At 34.7% G+C, this 16,471-nt stretch overlaps 3 protein-coding genes across 3 annotated transcripts; 1 reads left to right on the top strand and 2 right to left on the bottom strand.

The window, feature by feature from the left end:
• Positions 1-1,452: 1,452 nt before the first annotated feature.
• Positions 1,453-3,848, top strand: LOC18599562 (cinnamoyl-CoA reductase-like SNL6). Its single transcript, XM_007029578.3, has 5 exons — positions 1,453-1,658; positions 1,918-2,075; positions 2,488-2,679; positions 2,803-3,140; positions 3,422-3,848. The coding sequence occupies exons 1-5, from the start codon at positions 1,535-1,537 to the stop codon at positions 3,516-3,518; spliced, it is 909 nt and encodes a 302-aa protein (XP_007029640.3). The 5' UTR covers positions 1,453-1,534; the 3' UTR covers positions 3,519-3,848.
• A 943-nt stretch (positions 3,849-4,791) lies between these two features.
• LOC18599563 (plasma protein) lies at positions 4,792-9,465 on the bottom strand. The gene is made up of 7 exons (XM_018121745.2): positions 9,101-9,465; positions 8,051-8,152; positions 7,669-7,783; positions 7,127-7,242; positions 6,854-7,039; positions 5,976-6,118; positions 4,792-5,239 (listed from the first exon to the last, which is right to left on the bottom strand). Exons 1-7 carry the CDS (start codon positions 9,220-9,222, stop codon positions 5,058-5,060), a joined length of 966 nt encoding a protein of 321 aa, XP_017977234.2. The 5' UTR covers positions 9,223-9,465; the 3' UTR covers positions 4,792-5,057.
• Positions 9,466-11,146: 1,681 nt separating this feature from the next.
• LOC18599564 (WEB family protein At3g02930, chloroplastic) lies at positions 11,147-15,518 on the bottom strand. Its single transcript, XM_007029583.3, has 3 exons — positions 15,120-15,518; positions 14,201-14,408; positions 11,147-13,802 (listed from the first exon to the last, which is right to left on the bottom strand). The coding sequence occupies exons 1-3, from the start codon at positions 15,134-15,136 to the stop codon at positions 11,493-11,495; spliced, it is 2,535 nt and encodes an 844-aa protein (XP_007029645.3). The 5' UTR covers positions 15,137-15,518; the 3' UTR covers positions 11,147-11,492.
• Between the last annotated feature and the right edge of the window lie 953 nt (positions 15,519-16,471).

The raw sequence follows: 16,471 nt of genomic DNA on the forward strand, positions 1-16,471 counted from the left end.
GAGGAAGATAAGTGTTGGGGTGGTGGCGGAGGAAAGCAAATGGACACGGAACGATTTGAGTCTTCTCTACAATTTCGAAAATGGAGAGAAACAAACAGAATGGCATAGAAAGTTCTATCAAGGCAAGATAAACGTACTCATGTATCGAACGGTGCATGATTTTTTTAAAAAAAAATTAAAATTTTTTTAATTAAAAAAAACAAAACAAAGCAGACGTAGGAAAAAAAATAAAAAGGAATTCAGTTGGAGTATGCAGGGCCGGTCGTTTAATGCAAAATCGTGTCCTCCTAATATAAATATATATATATTTATATACGTGGCCATAGCAATGTCAAATGGCTCATTGACCCAGAAGTCATTCACTGCTTTCAACTTGTCAAAGCTATGGATGTCAATCACTTCATCCCCTTTCATTTCTCTTACCCTTTCTTGGTACATTTAAAGCTAAGATTAATTTAATTTAATTCGAGGAAAGATATGGACAACTGCCATCGAGATTGACCTTAGACCAAAGCATCCTTTCATTCATACTGCTACTACTGCTACAGCTCTTCTCCTTGCTTCAATAATTGACTTGTAATTTGCCAATTGACTCCACATCCACACAAAAATTATCATTCGTTTCTAGATACGTATATTTAAGTTTAATATAGATCACATCTAGTTCCTCACGTTTTCAATTTATACACTTAATTAACACAATATATATGTAATATTTTAATATTTGATTTTTTTTGTCATCAATTATTATAAAAAAAAATTATAAAAGATAAACTAAAATAAAATATTTTTTTTCTTAATTTCCATGTCATGTTAAACTTGGATCAAAATTATGCATGGGATTGAAGAGTATATATATTATAATTTCTAAATTTATAAATTATATGTAAGAATTACATACGTTCAATCAAGTTTTTATTTTTTATTATATTTAATAAAATTTTTATATTTTCATTTTGTGTCAATCAATATGATTAACGATTTAATTAATTATTTTTAATCAAAATATCATTTATTATTTTATATCATTTGATAACATAAAGGTATAATCACATTACATTTCAACTATGTGTTTTATATTGCTAACAAAGGGATTAGTGAGACGTTTAAGTGAGATTTAAACACGTGTGCAACCAAGAGGTTATTTATTAGTACCAAGCGTAAGTAACAGTTACACACGTCTCAAAATTAAAAAGCCCAGCACAAGACAGTTGTGTAACTTTTGTCTTAAAAATTTTTGCAGTCATGAATTTAGGTCTTAGCTTGCATAGGTCCCACTTTGCAGCAGTTGCCTAATAAGTAATTATCCCTCGCTTTCAATTTACTTTAGGCCAACTCTACACCATTTCCCCATCAGCTAACCACTACCTGCCCAACCATCACTAATTAACCAAACTCTTTCAATGCTCTCTTCCTCTCTTCTACCTCATACAATAAATACTGTTATGCTTCCCCCCCGGACCCCTACTTTCCATTTCTGAGCCTTTCCTTCTTCTTCTTGTTGTTGGCATTGTAGAACAATTTTCTATCAACCATGGCATCACCTGACAATGCAAGGGCAGTTTGTGTAATGGATGCCTCCGGCCACCTTGGCTCCGCCCTTGTGCACTTGCTCTTGCATAGAGGCTACACTGTCCATGCTGCAGTCCAACACCATGGTTAGCTTCTCCTCCCGCTCTTTTATCTCCTTCACCTTTTTTCATTCTACTAACGGGATCGACACTTCCTTACTGTTAAAACTTTTGAGTACCTGCATCATCTTATAGTATACATATTTACTCCGTTAATGGATAAACTTGTGGGAGCTTGGATTTAATAGTTTGAAATTTCTATCGTAATCTAAGTGAAATAATTAAAATTAAACGGTTTTTTTTTTTTTTTTACAAATATTGTGTTCTTTTTGTTGATAATATGCAGGTGAATTCCAATCATTTGGGGGACTGCCATGCAGTAATGAAAAATTAAAGGTTTTCCATGCAGACCTCTTTGACTACCACAGCATAACAAATGCACTGGAGGGGTGTTGCGGCTTGTTTTACTGCTTTGAGCCTCCCTCTGACCACTCCACCTATGATGTATGTTCTACTTAATTCTTTCATTTCAATCTTTTCTAAATTGATGGGAGTCATTGAACCCTCTCTATTGTTGATATAGTTAACATAATTAAACTTGTAAGATATATGTTTGTACTAATTTTGTAAGAGTTCCCAAAATTAAGAAGTGGTTTTCCTAATTCCAAGCAAGTATGCATGCCCTACAAAGGGTCAATGCATATGCACGGTGAAACACTGTTTTCATAATCAAGTCATGTATGTACCTAATCCTTTTTACAGTGCCTAATAATTAATTATCCGTCCTTTTTTACTTTTTCCATCTTTTGGATTAAGCACTTGTAGTTTGCATGGTTATAACAAAGTACATACAGCTGGAAACATCAATTTAAGAGAAAGAAATGAAGACACAAGCATGTGGCTTTGTTGGGTGCAGGAATTTATGGCAGAAGTTGAGGTGAGAGCTGCACACAACGTGCTGGAAGCATGTGCTCGAACAGATACAGTGGAAAAGGTCGTTTTCACTTCCTCTGTAACAGCTGTGATATGGAATGAAGTTCGCAACACGTCTTCCACTGATCTCGACGAAAGGAATTGGAGTGACATCAATTTTTGCAAGAAGTTTAAGGTACTAAACGACACTTTGCTTGGAAATACAAGTTAATCTCAGTACTACGAGTTATCAGAAATTAAGATTTAGTTATGTTATAGTTCTTGGATATATGGATTGATTCTTGACATTTTTGAGCAGTTATGGCATGCATTATCAAAGACACTAGCGGAGAAGTCAGCCTGGGCACTGGCAATGGACCGAGGCATAAACATGGTGACCATAAATGCAGGACTGTTGATGACTCCTGATCTAACCATCACAAATCCCTATCTAAAAGGAGCAGCTGAGATGTACGAGGATGGTGTATTTGTCACCGTGGATCTCAGGTTCATTGCAGATGCTCACATTTCTGTGTTCGAAGACATCTCAGCCTATGGACGATATCTGTGCTTCAACCATGTAATCAATTGCAGCCATGATGCTGACAAGATTGCTCACATGCTATTACCATCCTCTCATTCTTCACCTCCTCAAAGGTTAGTAAACTAGATCTTGTTTTCTCAAGATTTTGCTACAATTCTTTGCTGTTTACATAACTTTAAAAAAGCATAAGATCAGATATAAGCACGTTCCCTATAATACTAGATAATACTTTAGATTTGTATACATACATTTGTCTAGAGGCATATTATAATACTCTCCAGATAATGATCAAGATTAAAGAATACTGTATGAAAGGGTTTCATTATTTTTTGGTAAATGAATAACTTCTTTAATTCTTTGTTTATTTATTCATTTATATATTTTCTGCCTGCAGTTCGAACGATAAAATAATCTACCAACAGAGACTAAGCAATAAGAAGCTGAACAACATGATGATGGAGTATGAGAATGAACAACTTGTGACTAATTGATGGCAGGCTACTGTCTATTATTTTCCAGAAGTTTTTTGTACGTTTTAGGATCATCTAATCATATCCTCCAACTCATATTCTTTTAAGAAAGATAGCTACCATTTTTTTTTTCAAAGAAGTTCGCTTATAGAATATGTTTAGTAGACTTCAGGAATCTGAATTATATCTCCAACTGGAAGTTCCAGAAAGAGAATTTATTATATGCTATCATTATTCATTCAGCATATCGGCCTGCAAAGATAAAATTGACCTTGTATCTCAAAGCTGTATTCAAAGTACGTCTGTCCTGTATTGAAATTTGTTGTTATATAGCCAAATTCTATTTATGAACTTGGTAGTTACATCTCAACAGAAACGGAACTAGCCACCATTTGATATAACTTGTTGCAGAAATCTGCAGTCTGATCTAATTCTAAGAAATTTTGTAATCCAGCAATCTAATAAACTAGCTTTTTTTTTATTAGTATATAATCAAAATAACTGACCTTGGAGAATAATCTTTTATCTGATCAGTACAGCATCGGCAAGGATATAATTAATACATCAGCTTCTGCTGTGACCATTCAGCAACATGCCAACAACTTATTAGATGCTACAAGTATTTAATTATGCCATTGAAGCAATTGAGAAACTCAACGTTAAAAGGCTATTAGAAGAATGAGCGAGCACTGGAGACGATGTGAAAGCATGAAATGGAAGTTGAATGCAGGAACAGGAAACCAATGCTGAGAAAGCTAGCAGGAGCTAGTTGACTGAGATTGTATTAAGGACTAATCAAGTTACAAAAGAACGAATAAAACCTAGAAAATAAACAGAGGAAAAAAAAGATAAATTTTGACATGGATAATTTGCTCTATAGCTGAAGCTCTTCATCATCAATCTTTCCTGATATCTTGTTCAACATCCATTTCATACGAAGGATGTCTGCAATTTAGTTTCAACAACATAATAGCAGAACAGTGATTGTTAAAAACATACCACGTTTACACCTCTGCCAATTCGGTACTCTGCTATTTGCAATGGAGAGAGTAATAGAAGGGAAAAACCAAACAAACTGCCACGAATCATTAGTAAGGTGTTGACATAACGATCAACAGAATCCATGCTGAGGCAGCATAAGCTAACCATGAAGCTCCTGCAATATTCTAAAGCAGGAAAGAAAATGCATATCATTTCACTTTACGTGAGGATTGCTGGCTGGAACCACCACTAACCTAATATCAGGTCCAATTACTTTCTGCTTTTTCTTCAATACTAGTAACTAATGGGAAAATGTTATAAAAGATCATTTTATTATCTAACCAAATTGCCACGAGCATAAAACATTTCGTATCTATTTCTTCCTCAGCACAGTAATATTCACATCCACTTCTTTTAGGATCTGTTCCCTGTAAAAGTAGCTCACTGAATCCCCACTATAACATATGCATCTAACCTACATGAACAAAAATTTGATGCATTTATAGAACTGGTTTCGTCAACAATCTGATTCATTAATAAACGAAGATGACATATATAATCTTCATGACAGATACATCCTTAGGCACTTAGAGACATAGATGTGATAGAAGAAAGCTTGAACTTGCGGACTTTGGTAGAATTTTGAGGCTGGAATATGACCTCAGTACTTGATCTTACAGTTACTTCCTTCCACTCAGAAGCTGAAGCTCCTTCACTTCGATAATCTCGAGGAGAGTACAAAACCTGGAGCTTCGAATGGGCTGCATCACCAAGGAAATTGAGTAGAGAGACAAGAAGATTATACAGAAATATGACCATGCAGCTAAACCAGCAGATGTCTATGAACAATATGTGTGATATATTTGCTATTATCTTCTAGTAACTCCATATTTCACCAGAAACTAAGTTTTCAAATGTCTATGATTTTGAAAAAGCAGAGAATGTGGTGCAGTGATCGTTGGAATTCAACTCCAGCACCTAGTTCTCAATTCTTAAATCCATTTTCTCCTTGTATTACCTATAACTTCCACAATCCCATTTATCATATCCCCTGAAAAATGAAGCTTTTGCTTAAGAAATTTTAGATCCCCATCCATCAACTATCTCAACAGTAGTATTCATATTGATTTTCAGTGTAGGGTGAGAGCACTTTTTTTATATATAATCATTTCCAACATTAGTTCTACAGGTATTTTACCATCTTCTGTATCACAATCTTCTTGTTTACTGGTATTATCTCAAGAACTGGACGAGCATATCTAAAAACAAACATTAAGTATTATCACTGCATCAATATCCAAATGCAGTAATTAATTTGATATTAAGCCCACTAATGCATGTCCAGAGATGACAATTATCATACATACCCAGCGAATCACTATAAATGACTTTATGGAAGAATTTTCTAAGATTTTAAAATCCCAAAAGAAAAGATATTCTTAAATAAGCAAAGAAGACTACAATAAACACAGAGTACAATAAAACTGTGGGGATTACCTAATCCAAACATGCTAGTCTTCTGGATGATAAGGCGACTAACTTTCGATCTCTTGATATTTCTCAAAGCCAAAGTATCCTCTTGCTTCCCTTTAAATTCCAGAAATTCGCCAAGAACATATTTGTTACCTTTAAGCTCCAGCCTGCAGAAATCATGGATAAAGTCAAGTTTTTTCCAAGTTAAAATTACCTATTAATGCCCAAAAGAATCATGAAGTGTGCTCATGTAACCCAATATTAATCTTCATCTATGACTGGTGCCAGGATAGCTTAATTCCTACTTAATCACCAATGCATGATTTAAATTTTCTTCTGTTAGATATTCTTTTAAGTAACATTTTTATTTAACAAGAGTCTAACAGAACAAGTAATTTTTGCAAATTACAATTAATTCAGTAAAAAGCAAAGAAAACAAGGTGAAACTATGTAACATAATTTCAGTCTCATATGGTAAGATACATTCAGTACTGCTTATCATCAAGGTGAAACAACCACCCCCCTCCCCCACATCTTTTGTGAATGAACAAGTAATACAAACATCAAAAGGGCAATCCAATATAAAAATGTAGTTAAAGAGATAGGCTGCCAATCTAACAAGTCCAACAACAACTTTTATTAATTTCTGGGAGTTAATTGTAGTTCCAACTTCAAATCCTAGAAATTTTAGGGTCTTACGATATATCATAAGCTTATGCACCCAAAATAGTGTCTTTTCATGCAGGGGAGTTATTGTAGTTCCAACTTCCAAATCCTAGAAATTTTAGGGTCTTATGCAGATAACCAACACTATCGACCAAAAATGACATGATATGCATAAGAAACATAATCCTATGTGAAAAAAGTTAATGTCAAAGTTATTGCCACATGTATTAACAAACCTGTCCCACATGGGAGCTGTGCTGAGGATAAAGTTAAGTTGCTGATGGAAAGATTCCTGCATCTCCTTCTTCCCACCACGAAAGGCACCCTTAATCCATCCAGAAAACATACTTTTTGGTTCTGGTTTTAATTGCACCCATTGATCATAAGTAATAACCTCAGATGGAAAAGTGTTATAAATGGTACTGCAACAGAAAATTATTCAGTAAATACTCTTACAAAAAATTTTAAAATTAAAGAATAAAAAAAAGATAAAATTATTCAGTACATACCGGAATTTTGGATTGGGAATTACAACTTTGTAAGAAAAATATCCTTCTGGTAAAGCAACACCCCTTTGTTCAAGATATGACTCTAGGACGGAAGCTTGTTTTTTAGCCTCTGCAACCTGGAATGACAGATATTTTATGATCATTTTCACCCTCTAAAGTTAGAATGCTTTTCCTCATCACTTTGCAGTAAAAAAGTAGTTCTTCATATTCATAGTAAAGCTTTGAAACGTTTGAGCTTCAACAACAGCATGTAAAAATTCATAATTGCTAAAAGCCATTTCTAAACTAGACATTGTCTCTCCCCCACAACAGCCATAGAACATCAAGCAGTTACTATCATTTGTCGAGGTGCTTGTTATTAGAAAGATGTTTGAGAACACAGAGAAGAGGGAGAAATTGGTAAAGCTAATACTGCTCATTGACACTAAAAACACAACCCATCTAGCAAAGCTTTTAAGGCAACATACAGGCATCCTCATCCTATTAAACATGCAAAAAACAAGAGTTGCTGAAGAAGCAGACATTTGAATGTGGTGACTTACAGGATCAGGATGACGCTCTGCCCTGTGGCTACCGACACCTTCACAAGCCCAGCTACCATCCTCACTTATAGAAACAAACCCTGCTAAATTCTTGACAGAAATAACTGCCGCCTCTCTGCACAAATGCATTAAAATTAAAAAAGCCGGAGAAAAGGAACATCATAGGAAAACTCTAATAATTACATAATCCTGTCCTTGCTACCAATAAAATGGAGATATAAAAAAAAGAACCTTAAACTTGTAAAAATCTCATTCTCAATCAAATTGTCATCTTAGTATACAGCTTAAAAAGCCAATTTAAAGCTTCTTTATATAATACTAATAGATAATTGAACATATTCTAAGCATATGAAATGACACTTGCAAAGCAGAAATAATTTACCCTTTAGTAACAAGAACCATATCGATATTCTGTCGAGAACCAGTGTCAGCATCCGGAATGTGAAGCCCCACATACACTTTTCCACCATAAAGCTTTTCAAGTCTACAATGAAAGTGCACCAAAGAAACAATCAATAGAGGAGTGGCAGATTGGAGTCTCCACCACAAGCCATATAGAACGGTCACTTAAAAAATCCAAGGAATATTAAATGGAATGATCAATCTCAACACAATATGCTGTTTTAAGTTTAACATAAATGTTTGATCAATAAAAAATTTTAAAATATTAATGTAACTCTGGTCCCAAGTAAAATAAAAAAATCAACAAGGATCCATTTGGTCGTTGCTTTCACTACTTTTTACCATTTTTAACCTAGGTGATGGATCAAATTTACCAGCCATCTTCAAACAAGCGCAATTTGAGCACCTTACCGCTTAATTTGGTTAAAAATGATCAAAAGTTAGAATATTCTTTTATTTTTCTGGCTAAATATTCTTTGTCCTTAACTTTTGACCAACTTTGAACCAAATTAAAACATTAGGGATAATATCTGAAGACCAAAAATGAGTGATAAATTGGATTATCACTCTAAGTAAAGTGTCAAATTTTAACCTTGACCCTTTATTTTTACGCTGCTTTTTCCTACTAAAAAACTAACATACACCGCACATCAAACATAAATGTTCTAACAGTAAAATTAAATGATTAATTTTTAACTCTTCATATTTAAAAGCATTCTTGTCTTGCCTTTTCGCCTTCAAAATTTCAAAAAAGAGAATAACAATAGCACCAACCCAAAGAAGCCTAAATTAACACTTTTCTTTCCATTGCAAAAGAAATCAAAAGGAGTAAAAAAGTCGTTGCAAAATTCTATTTTTCCAAGAAACCAAACAAACTTTAAGAATCCAATATTTATACAATCAAGCTCACTCGATATCAAGCTCTACTAAAATTAAGAAATTTTTACTCTTTTTTGGGCATTTTATTAAAAGTTCTAAATTAGAAAAAAAAAAAAAAGGATAGAACATGTTTAAATTATAGAAGCAGTACCTATTGGCGACGGAGAAAATAGCATTAGAATCAGAGGTTTCGACCTCTAAAACATCGTCATCGTAGAAGAAGCGCCGGAACAACCGGTAAACGATGAGTCCACAGATGATCTCCACCCACATGATGCAGTATTTATTTCTGATTTCGCCGGAAAATATATAAATTGAAATGAAGACGGAATTGGAAGAGAACAATTACAGGATCTGTTTTCTTCTTTTAATTTCTTACAAATTTTGAAGTACTGGGATTTTAATTTTGTTTTGTGCGCGTGGAGTGGGTAAAAGCGGTGTCGTGCTGACGATCGCGTGTCCTTGTTAGCCGTGACCAGTGACCGACTGACCAGAGCAGCTTAACGCCTTAACCACTAAGCAAGAACGAGAAGAACGGCGTTAAGCTACTACGGCCCATTAAGAAAGGTGTGTGATTTGGGCAGCCACAGCAAGTTGTAAGGCCCGGCTTGGTTTGTAGAACAACCTATTATCGTAGTTCGGCCTACCTAGTTAAAGGGGCTGAGGTCCAGCATTTCTTAAGATGTTCATGTTTATATATATATATATGCAAAACTTGTCTTATTTCTTATTGATATGAAATTTGTGACAAAAAATATTATATTCAGTGTTGGTATATAAAGATTGAAGAAATTCTCCATAAAAAAGGCAATTTTGACAAGCAATGAGCAATGATTTGGGATAATTAATGAATTCTCGTTTTCGGTTCAAGTCTTTTCAATGATTTTTTTTATTGACACTAACTTTAAATACACAAATCTTATAATTTATAATATATCTTATTCCCTTATGATTGAGAAGATTGAATAATTTATCTATTATTAATTTATTTTTAAAAGCAAAAAAAAATATTTACTTTAAATTTATTTAAAACTACAATGTCAATTTATTATGAAAAGTAATAGGCATTTTTATTATTTTTTAGCAAAGGAAAGAATCCTCTCCACATGCAACGTATCACCAGCTAGCATTAAATGGCACAAGCTTGGCATGCTTTTTGCCTAAAGTATTTAAGCCCAAGGTCTTTAGATTCAACATTCAATGGCATCTGCCCCTATCTTTTGACCGTTTGGACCCCCCTTCTACTTCTCTATTCTTTTTGTGGGCTAGGGTCGGATGGAACACCGAATCATTCGAAAATGGGAAAAAGAAGAAAACCATTGCCCATTGGACAGCTCAAATTATGTTGTCCCCCGCACCTGACATAGCAGCTTCACAAGTCAAATATTTACCATTGGGTTAAATAATCCTGCTCTAAACTTGGTGCATGTATTTTTCTTGGGATGCTGGTAAATTAAGAACTAATATGATCCCTAGGAACTCTCAAGCTTTTAAGGAAGAAACAAAGACCTTGTATGCACTCATTAGATCACGTTTTTCTTCTCTTGATTATGTATATTAGACCATCTTTTCCATTAAGTTGAATTACAGACACCAACAATGATGATGTCAACGCCCTTGTTTCATGGATGGAGAAAGCATGCCCCTTTGGATGTGGAACAATCATTACTCTGTTTGAATTAGCTACCTTAAAACAACCAATATTGGAGCCATTTGCAGTTCCCGTACATTGGTAAGTGGCGAAAACAGAGTTATACTGTGCTCATCCTTCCCTGGCATAATGGAAGGTTTCATGTTTGATTCACAGAGAGCTAACCAGTAAAATACCTTTCATTAATGTCACATTAACCCTTATTTCTCATTTATCCACTCCTGGATGCTATATTCTGCTTAATCCACATGAAATAGGAAGGCATTTCTATCACCAGAAACTGTTGGTCACCTAAACGTGAAAACCTTCACTAAAAAGAGTGGGTATTTCCTCAGAAAACTGAAGTTTCAACTTTCAGTGAACAACATAGCAAAGAATCATTCTGCAACATTTACATCTTTTCTGATGCAGAAGACAACTGAGAGCATGATATGGTATGATTCAATTTATATCACAATCTGGTCAAGGTAAATTAATAATCATGCACAATCCTGTAAATAGCAATTGCAATTTAAACATGACATATAAAACTAAGTTTAGCAATGATGAATGCATAACACATAGTTTCCTCGTAAAACATAAAGAAAGCACATTGAAATACAACTTAGTCACCACTCTTTTTCATGAATTTTAGATATGAAGAACAAGCAAAAAAAATTTAAGAATTATCTCCATCACATACAAGATCCTATCCAACATGGAGAATCAAATTTAAAAATTTTAAAAGAGGAAAAAAATTACAAAACTAAACATGATACAAGCCTCTTCGATTTTAAACCTATTGAGAACATTAGAAGCAAAACAAATGAAGCAAACACATCAGATGCAAGATATTATCCAATATACCTGCCTGCTGGTAGGGCTAAGTCATGACATGGGCTGCCTTCATTATCTACTTATGGTTGCTACTTCCCTTCTTCTTGAGTAGGCTTCCAAATTTACGGAGCAAAGGCTTCTTCTTTTTGTGTTGCTGTTGCTTTGATGGTGAGTTTCCCCCGCCATCAATGCTTTCTGTCAAACCATTTATCTGATCAAAGCCTTCACTACCCTCCACCTTTGACTCCACTTCCTCCTCAAAGAATTCTTGCTCAGGTTCTCTTTCCGGTGAAAATTCTTTCTTTTCAATTTTGCAGCTCTCCCACATTTTAAACTCAACTTCAACTGAATCATCCTCTTTTCCTTTTGACTCATCTTCTTTCAATTTTCCATTCACATTCTCCACTTTGGCGCCATCTGTTTGAAGAGCTTCATCTTTTGAGACATCATTTACCTCCAAAGAATTTTCCTTTCTGGGCTCCTCGGGTTGTTCTGATGGGAGCTCTAACTTGGGCTTCTCTTCACTTCCATGTCCATTCTCTTCAGAAAATTCAACCACCTTAGGCAGCAAATCATAGTCCTTCTCACTGTCAGTTAGCTCACCATTTTCCTCACTTTGCCTTTTCATTGTAGCTTCTTCTAACAACTTAGACAATTCCTCCATTTTCTTAAGAGATGCAGCTTCTCTAGCTCGGAGTTCCTCGTTTTCTTGAATGACACCCTGCAATTCAGTTTCTTTATCCAACAAACTCTCCTTCAATTTCATGCTCTCAGTCTTGACCTCCTTTAGGGCTTCTTGCAGATAAATCACCTCAGATTCAACTTCTTTTAGGCTCTCCTTCAACTGAGCTTCTTCCTCCTTGGATGCACAAGCTTCTTCCTCAGTTTGTTTCAGCAAATTTACCAGCCTATTAATTTCTTTTTCCAGAGAAGAATTTTCTTCTTCCGATTCTTTTACACAATTTACAAGATGCAATTCTTTTTGTTCCCACTCAGTCTTGGAATTCTGGTATTCATTCTTGGACTGTTCAATGGTATTTGTAAGAAGATCAATCCCATTTTTTGCATCATCAAGCATGGTTTCATACTTCTCATTTGTTGCTTTCAGGACCAATCGTAGATCCTCTATCTGGGTCTCATAATTTTCATGCTCTGTTTCACTGGACAACAGCTTCTCCTTAGCCTCCCTAGCTTCTGCAGAAACTTCATGTAAGGCTGAAGCTAAGCTTTCCATGGCTTTCTTGCTCTTCTCTTCCTCATCCCTAGAATTTTCCAACTCATTAATGAGTTTGTTTTTCTCTTCTAAAAGAGTTTGAACACTGGAAGCTGCAAGCTTCTCATTATTTAAAGCTTGGGTCTTTTCTTCCTTCACTGTTTCTAACTCAGACTTCAGAGATTCAACCAATTTTGCCACTTCAGCAGTTTCTTCCTTAGCCAATTTAATATGATGTTCTGATTCTTCAAGATCCCCTCTTTGTCTACCAATTGTCATTTCCAATAATCCCACTTTCTCTTTAAGAGCAGCAATTTCAGATTCTGCATCATGCAATGAATCATTGTTGCTCTCTAATTGCTTCATAACTGAGTCCAGAGATTCTGATGCAGATCTTTCCAACTTCTTTGCTTCCTCAATCTGCATTTCTAATTCTTCAACCCTACTTTTCCATTCCTCTACTACGTTGTGTGCATAAGATTCAGCCATCCTCGCAGCTTCTAGATCAACGTTAAGTTGTTCAATGAAGGCCTCTTTCTCCATCATCAACTTCTCCTCATGGGTCTTTGCTTTCTCAAGTTCTTGTTTCAATGACTCTATCTCTGCCTTAAGCCTTAACACCTCCTTGTTTTCATTAGCCTCTGTTTCACGCTTCGAATCAAGCAAGGACTTCAACCGAACCAATTCGGCTGAAAGAATCTCCACCTTCTCTGCATGGATTTCAGCAATCTTAGTTGCATCATCAGCATGGCTCAGTGCTTGGTTCTTTGCATCACAAGTCATAGCTAGTTCCTGCTTCACCCTTTGAAGCTCCTGAGTAGTAGAGAGAAGAGCAGCCACATCCAAAGCATGCTGGTTCCTCACAGATTCAATTTCTTTCTCCCATTCTTCATCTTTCTTCTGAGCAGCCTCAATTCCAGCCTGTTCCAACTCAACAGCCCGGAACTTCTCAATCTCAGAGCTCTCTTCAGCTCGCTTTTGTGCAACCAAAGCCTCTCTAAGCTTTTCATTTGCCTCTTCAGCTGCTTTCTGTGCTTCTTTCAGTTCATCAATTGCTTGTGCCTTCTCTTTCTCAATCAATGATATTTGCTCCTTTGCTTTCTTTAAGTCCTCCTGTACCGCATTCAATTGAGCCTGCAATTCTGATCCCTTACCCACCCGTGTTTGTGGTTTCTGAAAATCAAATCAATCAATAATGTAAATGAAATCCCATTAGTTTCCACAATTGAAAAAATAGATGCATGTTTGATTCTCTTTCCAAAAACCAGTTTTCCTCTCCAAACATCAAAGGATACAAAATATTATAGAGAACACATTTCTATTACAGTTTATTTCTCCTAAAAGTCAAAAGTAAAACTTCTTTTCATAAAATTACTCAAAAATACAACACATTATCCAAAAGCATCAAGAATAAGCTTCCCGTGCTCCAGCATCCTCTTAAATGGAATACTATATTGATGAATCCCTTTTAATCTTTAATTTTTTTGCAAGCTAGAAAATTACTTCCTGTACCCAAAAAATGTGCAAGATCAAATGCAGTAATATTTCACAGCCATTACTAAAAGACTTACTTCAGGCGGCGTGGCAACCTTTGGTGATCTACGATCGATTGTAGGCTTTGAGTTAAGGGATGATCGCGGGGATCGTTCAACTGAGTGGCGAGTAGTCTGCAAGGGAGAGGGTGAATCAGGTTCTGATTTAGCCAGTCCCCTGCTTACTTTACTTGCCACTCTAGGTGTAGCTGGTGAAGCCTTGCTAGGAGTTTCAGATAAAGCAGATCTGTTTAAATGTTCAAAGTGTCATATGTTAATCGTTAAGACCAAAGTCCCATTATTTTAAACACACAAAGCAAAGCATATAAACAAAATTCATGTGGAATCCATATTAAAGCTGGATCTATGCTAAATATTCCAACTATTTTACACATAATTTAACAAAATCAAATTAGTCTATCAAATTTATACATGTATACATATGCATTTTAAATAACACATTTGGAAATTTGAGAGAAATAATCTTAAGATAATAGGCAAACCCATGAAGCAAAGGAACTAAAGGAAAACACTCAAAAAAAAAAAAAAGAGGTCAGGATTATGAATATAGTAAAATTAAGTTAAACCCTTTTGAAAAAGAAAATCAAGGAACTAAATTGACTAAAAAAGGTAAGAACTTGAGTGCAAAAAAAAAGAGTAGAGTGGCAAAGTAACAGAGAGAGAGAGAGAGAGAGAGAGAGATTGAGTGTTTAAATTTCAAAATAGAAGAAAAAAACACAACCCCCAAGAACAAAACCATCATAAAGCAGATCCAACATAGTCCCAGAATTTAAGATTAAAAATATCAAATAAAAAGGAAAACAAAAACCAAAACAAGCAGTCCAACAAAGAAACAAAAAATAACCCAAGTTAGATCTACTCTAAAATTAAAGAATTAAGGAAGAAAACTTGAAATTTTAGAGAGAAAAAGAAAAAAAAGAAAGTTAGTGTAACTTACTTGGATTTAGCAGACATGTTGATAATGAGAAGACGCAGATAGCTGAAGAAGTTGTTACTTTAACAAGGAAAGAGAAAGAGAGGAACTTGGAGAAAGCTGCTGCTAGCTAAAATGCTGACATTTTAGAAGAAGAGAATGAGAAATGTAATGTTAAATATTACCGATGAACTCTTTTTTCTTTAGCTATCAAGATCAGAAAGAGAGGGAGAAATGGTTCTTTTCCTTGTTTTTCTACAATCCCATGATAAGATTTAACAAGAAAGAAGAAGAACAAGGTGAAGAAAGAAGAAAATTTAATCAAACCAAATTATTTTGGTTGGTATTCCTTGTCTCCAGAGTGCCCACAACAACATAAAGAACACCAACACAGCACATACCTTGAAACTGTTATGTCTTTTTTTTTTTTTTTAACTTCTTTTACTTTGTTTCTTTTTAGGTGTGAGGAGATGTTAGGAAGTTACAGAAATAGCCCTTGGCTGTTTCTTTGGACTGTCAAAGATGTAGGTTACTTTTTCAGAGGCAGAGACTTGAAAAATACTAGCTGCCAATCCCTACCCCTGCTTTTCAGGAAAAAGGAGAGAGTTAAGAGGGGAGACTGGGTCACACTCATGGTGGTTTCAATGGAATGTAGTATGTGCCCACCCTACTTTGAATTTCTACTCTGTTTTACCTTCTATTTTTTTGAATGTTTTACAGAAAGAAAAAGAACCCAATAATCCAATGAAAAATACGAGTTAAAAAGTTAAATGATGCAATAAATATAAAGTGCAACAGTCCATATGTATTTTAAATGGCATTTGATTAAATAAAGTTCCTTGTATTTACCTTAATTAAATTCTTTAAAATAGAAGTATATCAAGTGTTATTGAAATATTTGTTTAATATTAATTAAGGTCATAAGATAAGAATTGATATAACCCCTTTGTTTCTTTATTCATCTCATTCCTGGTAGCCAGATTCCACCTAATATTTTATAAATAAAAGAAGTAATCTATAGTAGAACTATCATAGTTGTTGAAAAAGAAGGGATATGGTTATATTACACAAAAAAGGAATATAATTTTAAAAACAGAAAAAAAAAACATTTTATCATGATAATTTGATAGAATAATTGCCCTAGCTTGCTAAAGATAGTTTATTTGTTTTAATTAGAAGAATCTAGGTTGTACAATAAAAAAAATAAAGTAATGTTCCATTTAAACAAAGAGATAGTATTGAACTACCAAAATCATTAATGAGTGAAATATGGCTTAAATAAAAGAAATTTGATGAAATCATTTGGCTTGCTTTGGTTTTTCTTGGATGAAAATGAAATGCCACTACTCCCTTAAAGCCTAAGAAATTAACATCAA

Source organism: Theobroma cacao, chromosome 5, assembly GCF_053813885.1.
Source record: "Theobroma cacao isolate CCN51 chromosome 5, ASM5381388v1, whole genome shotgun sequence".
In the NCBI taxonomy this organism is placed as follows: Eukaryota; Viridiplantae; Streptophyta; class Magnoliopsida; order Malvales; family Malvaceae; genus Theobroma; species Theobroma cacao.

Coding starts and splice junctions, on each gene's coding strand:
- LOC18599562 (XM_007029578.3), top strand. CDS start 1,535: ATGGCATCACCTGACAATGCAAGGGCAGTTTGTGTAATGGATGCCTCC. Junction 1,659..1,917: donor TGCTGCAGTCCAACACCATG/GTTAGCTTCTCC, acceptor GATAATATGCAG/GTGAATTCCAATCATTTGGG. Junction 2,076..2,487: donor CTGACCACTCCACCTATGAT/GTATGTTCTACT, acceptor TGTTGGGTGCAG/GAATTTATGGCAGAAGTTGA.
- LOC18599563 (XM_018121745.2), bottom strand. CDS start 9,222: ATGTGGGTGGAGATCATCTGTGGACTCATCGTTTACCGGTTGTTCCGG. Junction 8,153..9,100: donor ATTTTCTCCGTCGCCAATAG/GTACTGCTTCTA, acceptor CTTTCATTGTAG/ACTTGAAAAGCTTTATGGTG. Junction 7,784..8,050: donor ATGGTTCTTGTTACTAAAGG/GTAAATTATTTC, acceptor GCATTTGTGCAG/AGAGGCGGCAGTTATTTCTG.
- LOC18599564 (XM_007029583.3), bottom strand. Junction 13,803..14,200: donor AGGTTGCCACGCCGCCTGAA/GTAAGTCTTTTA, acceptor TTTGATTTTCAG/AAACCACAAACACGGGTGGG.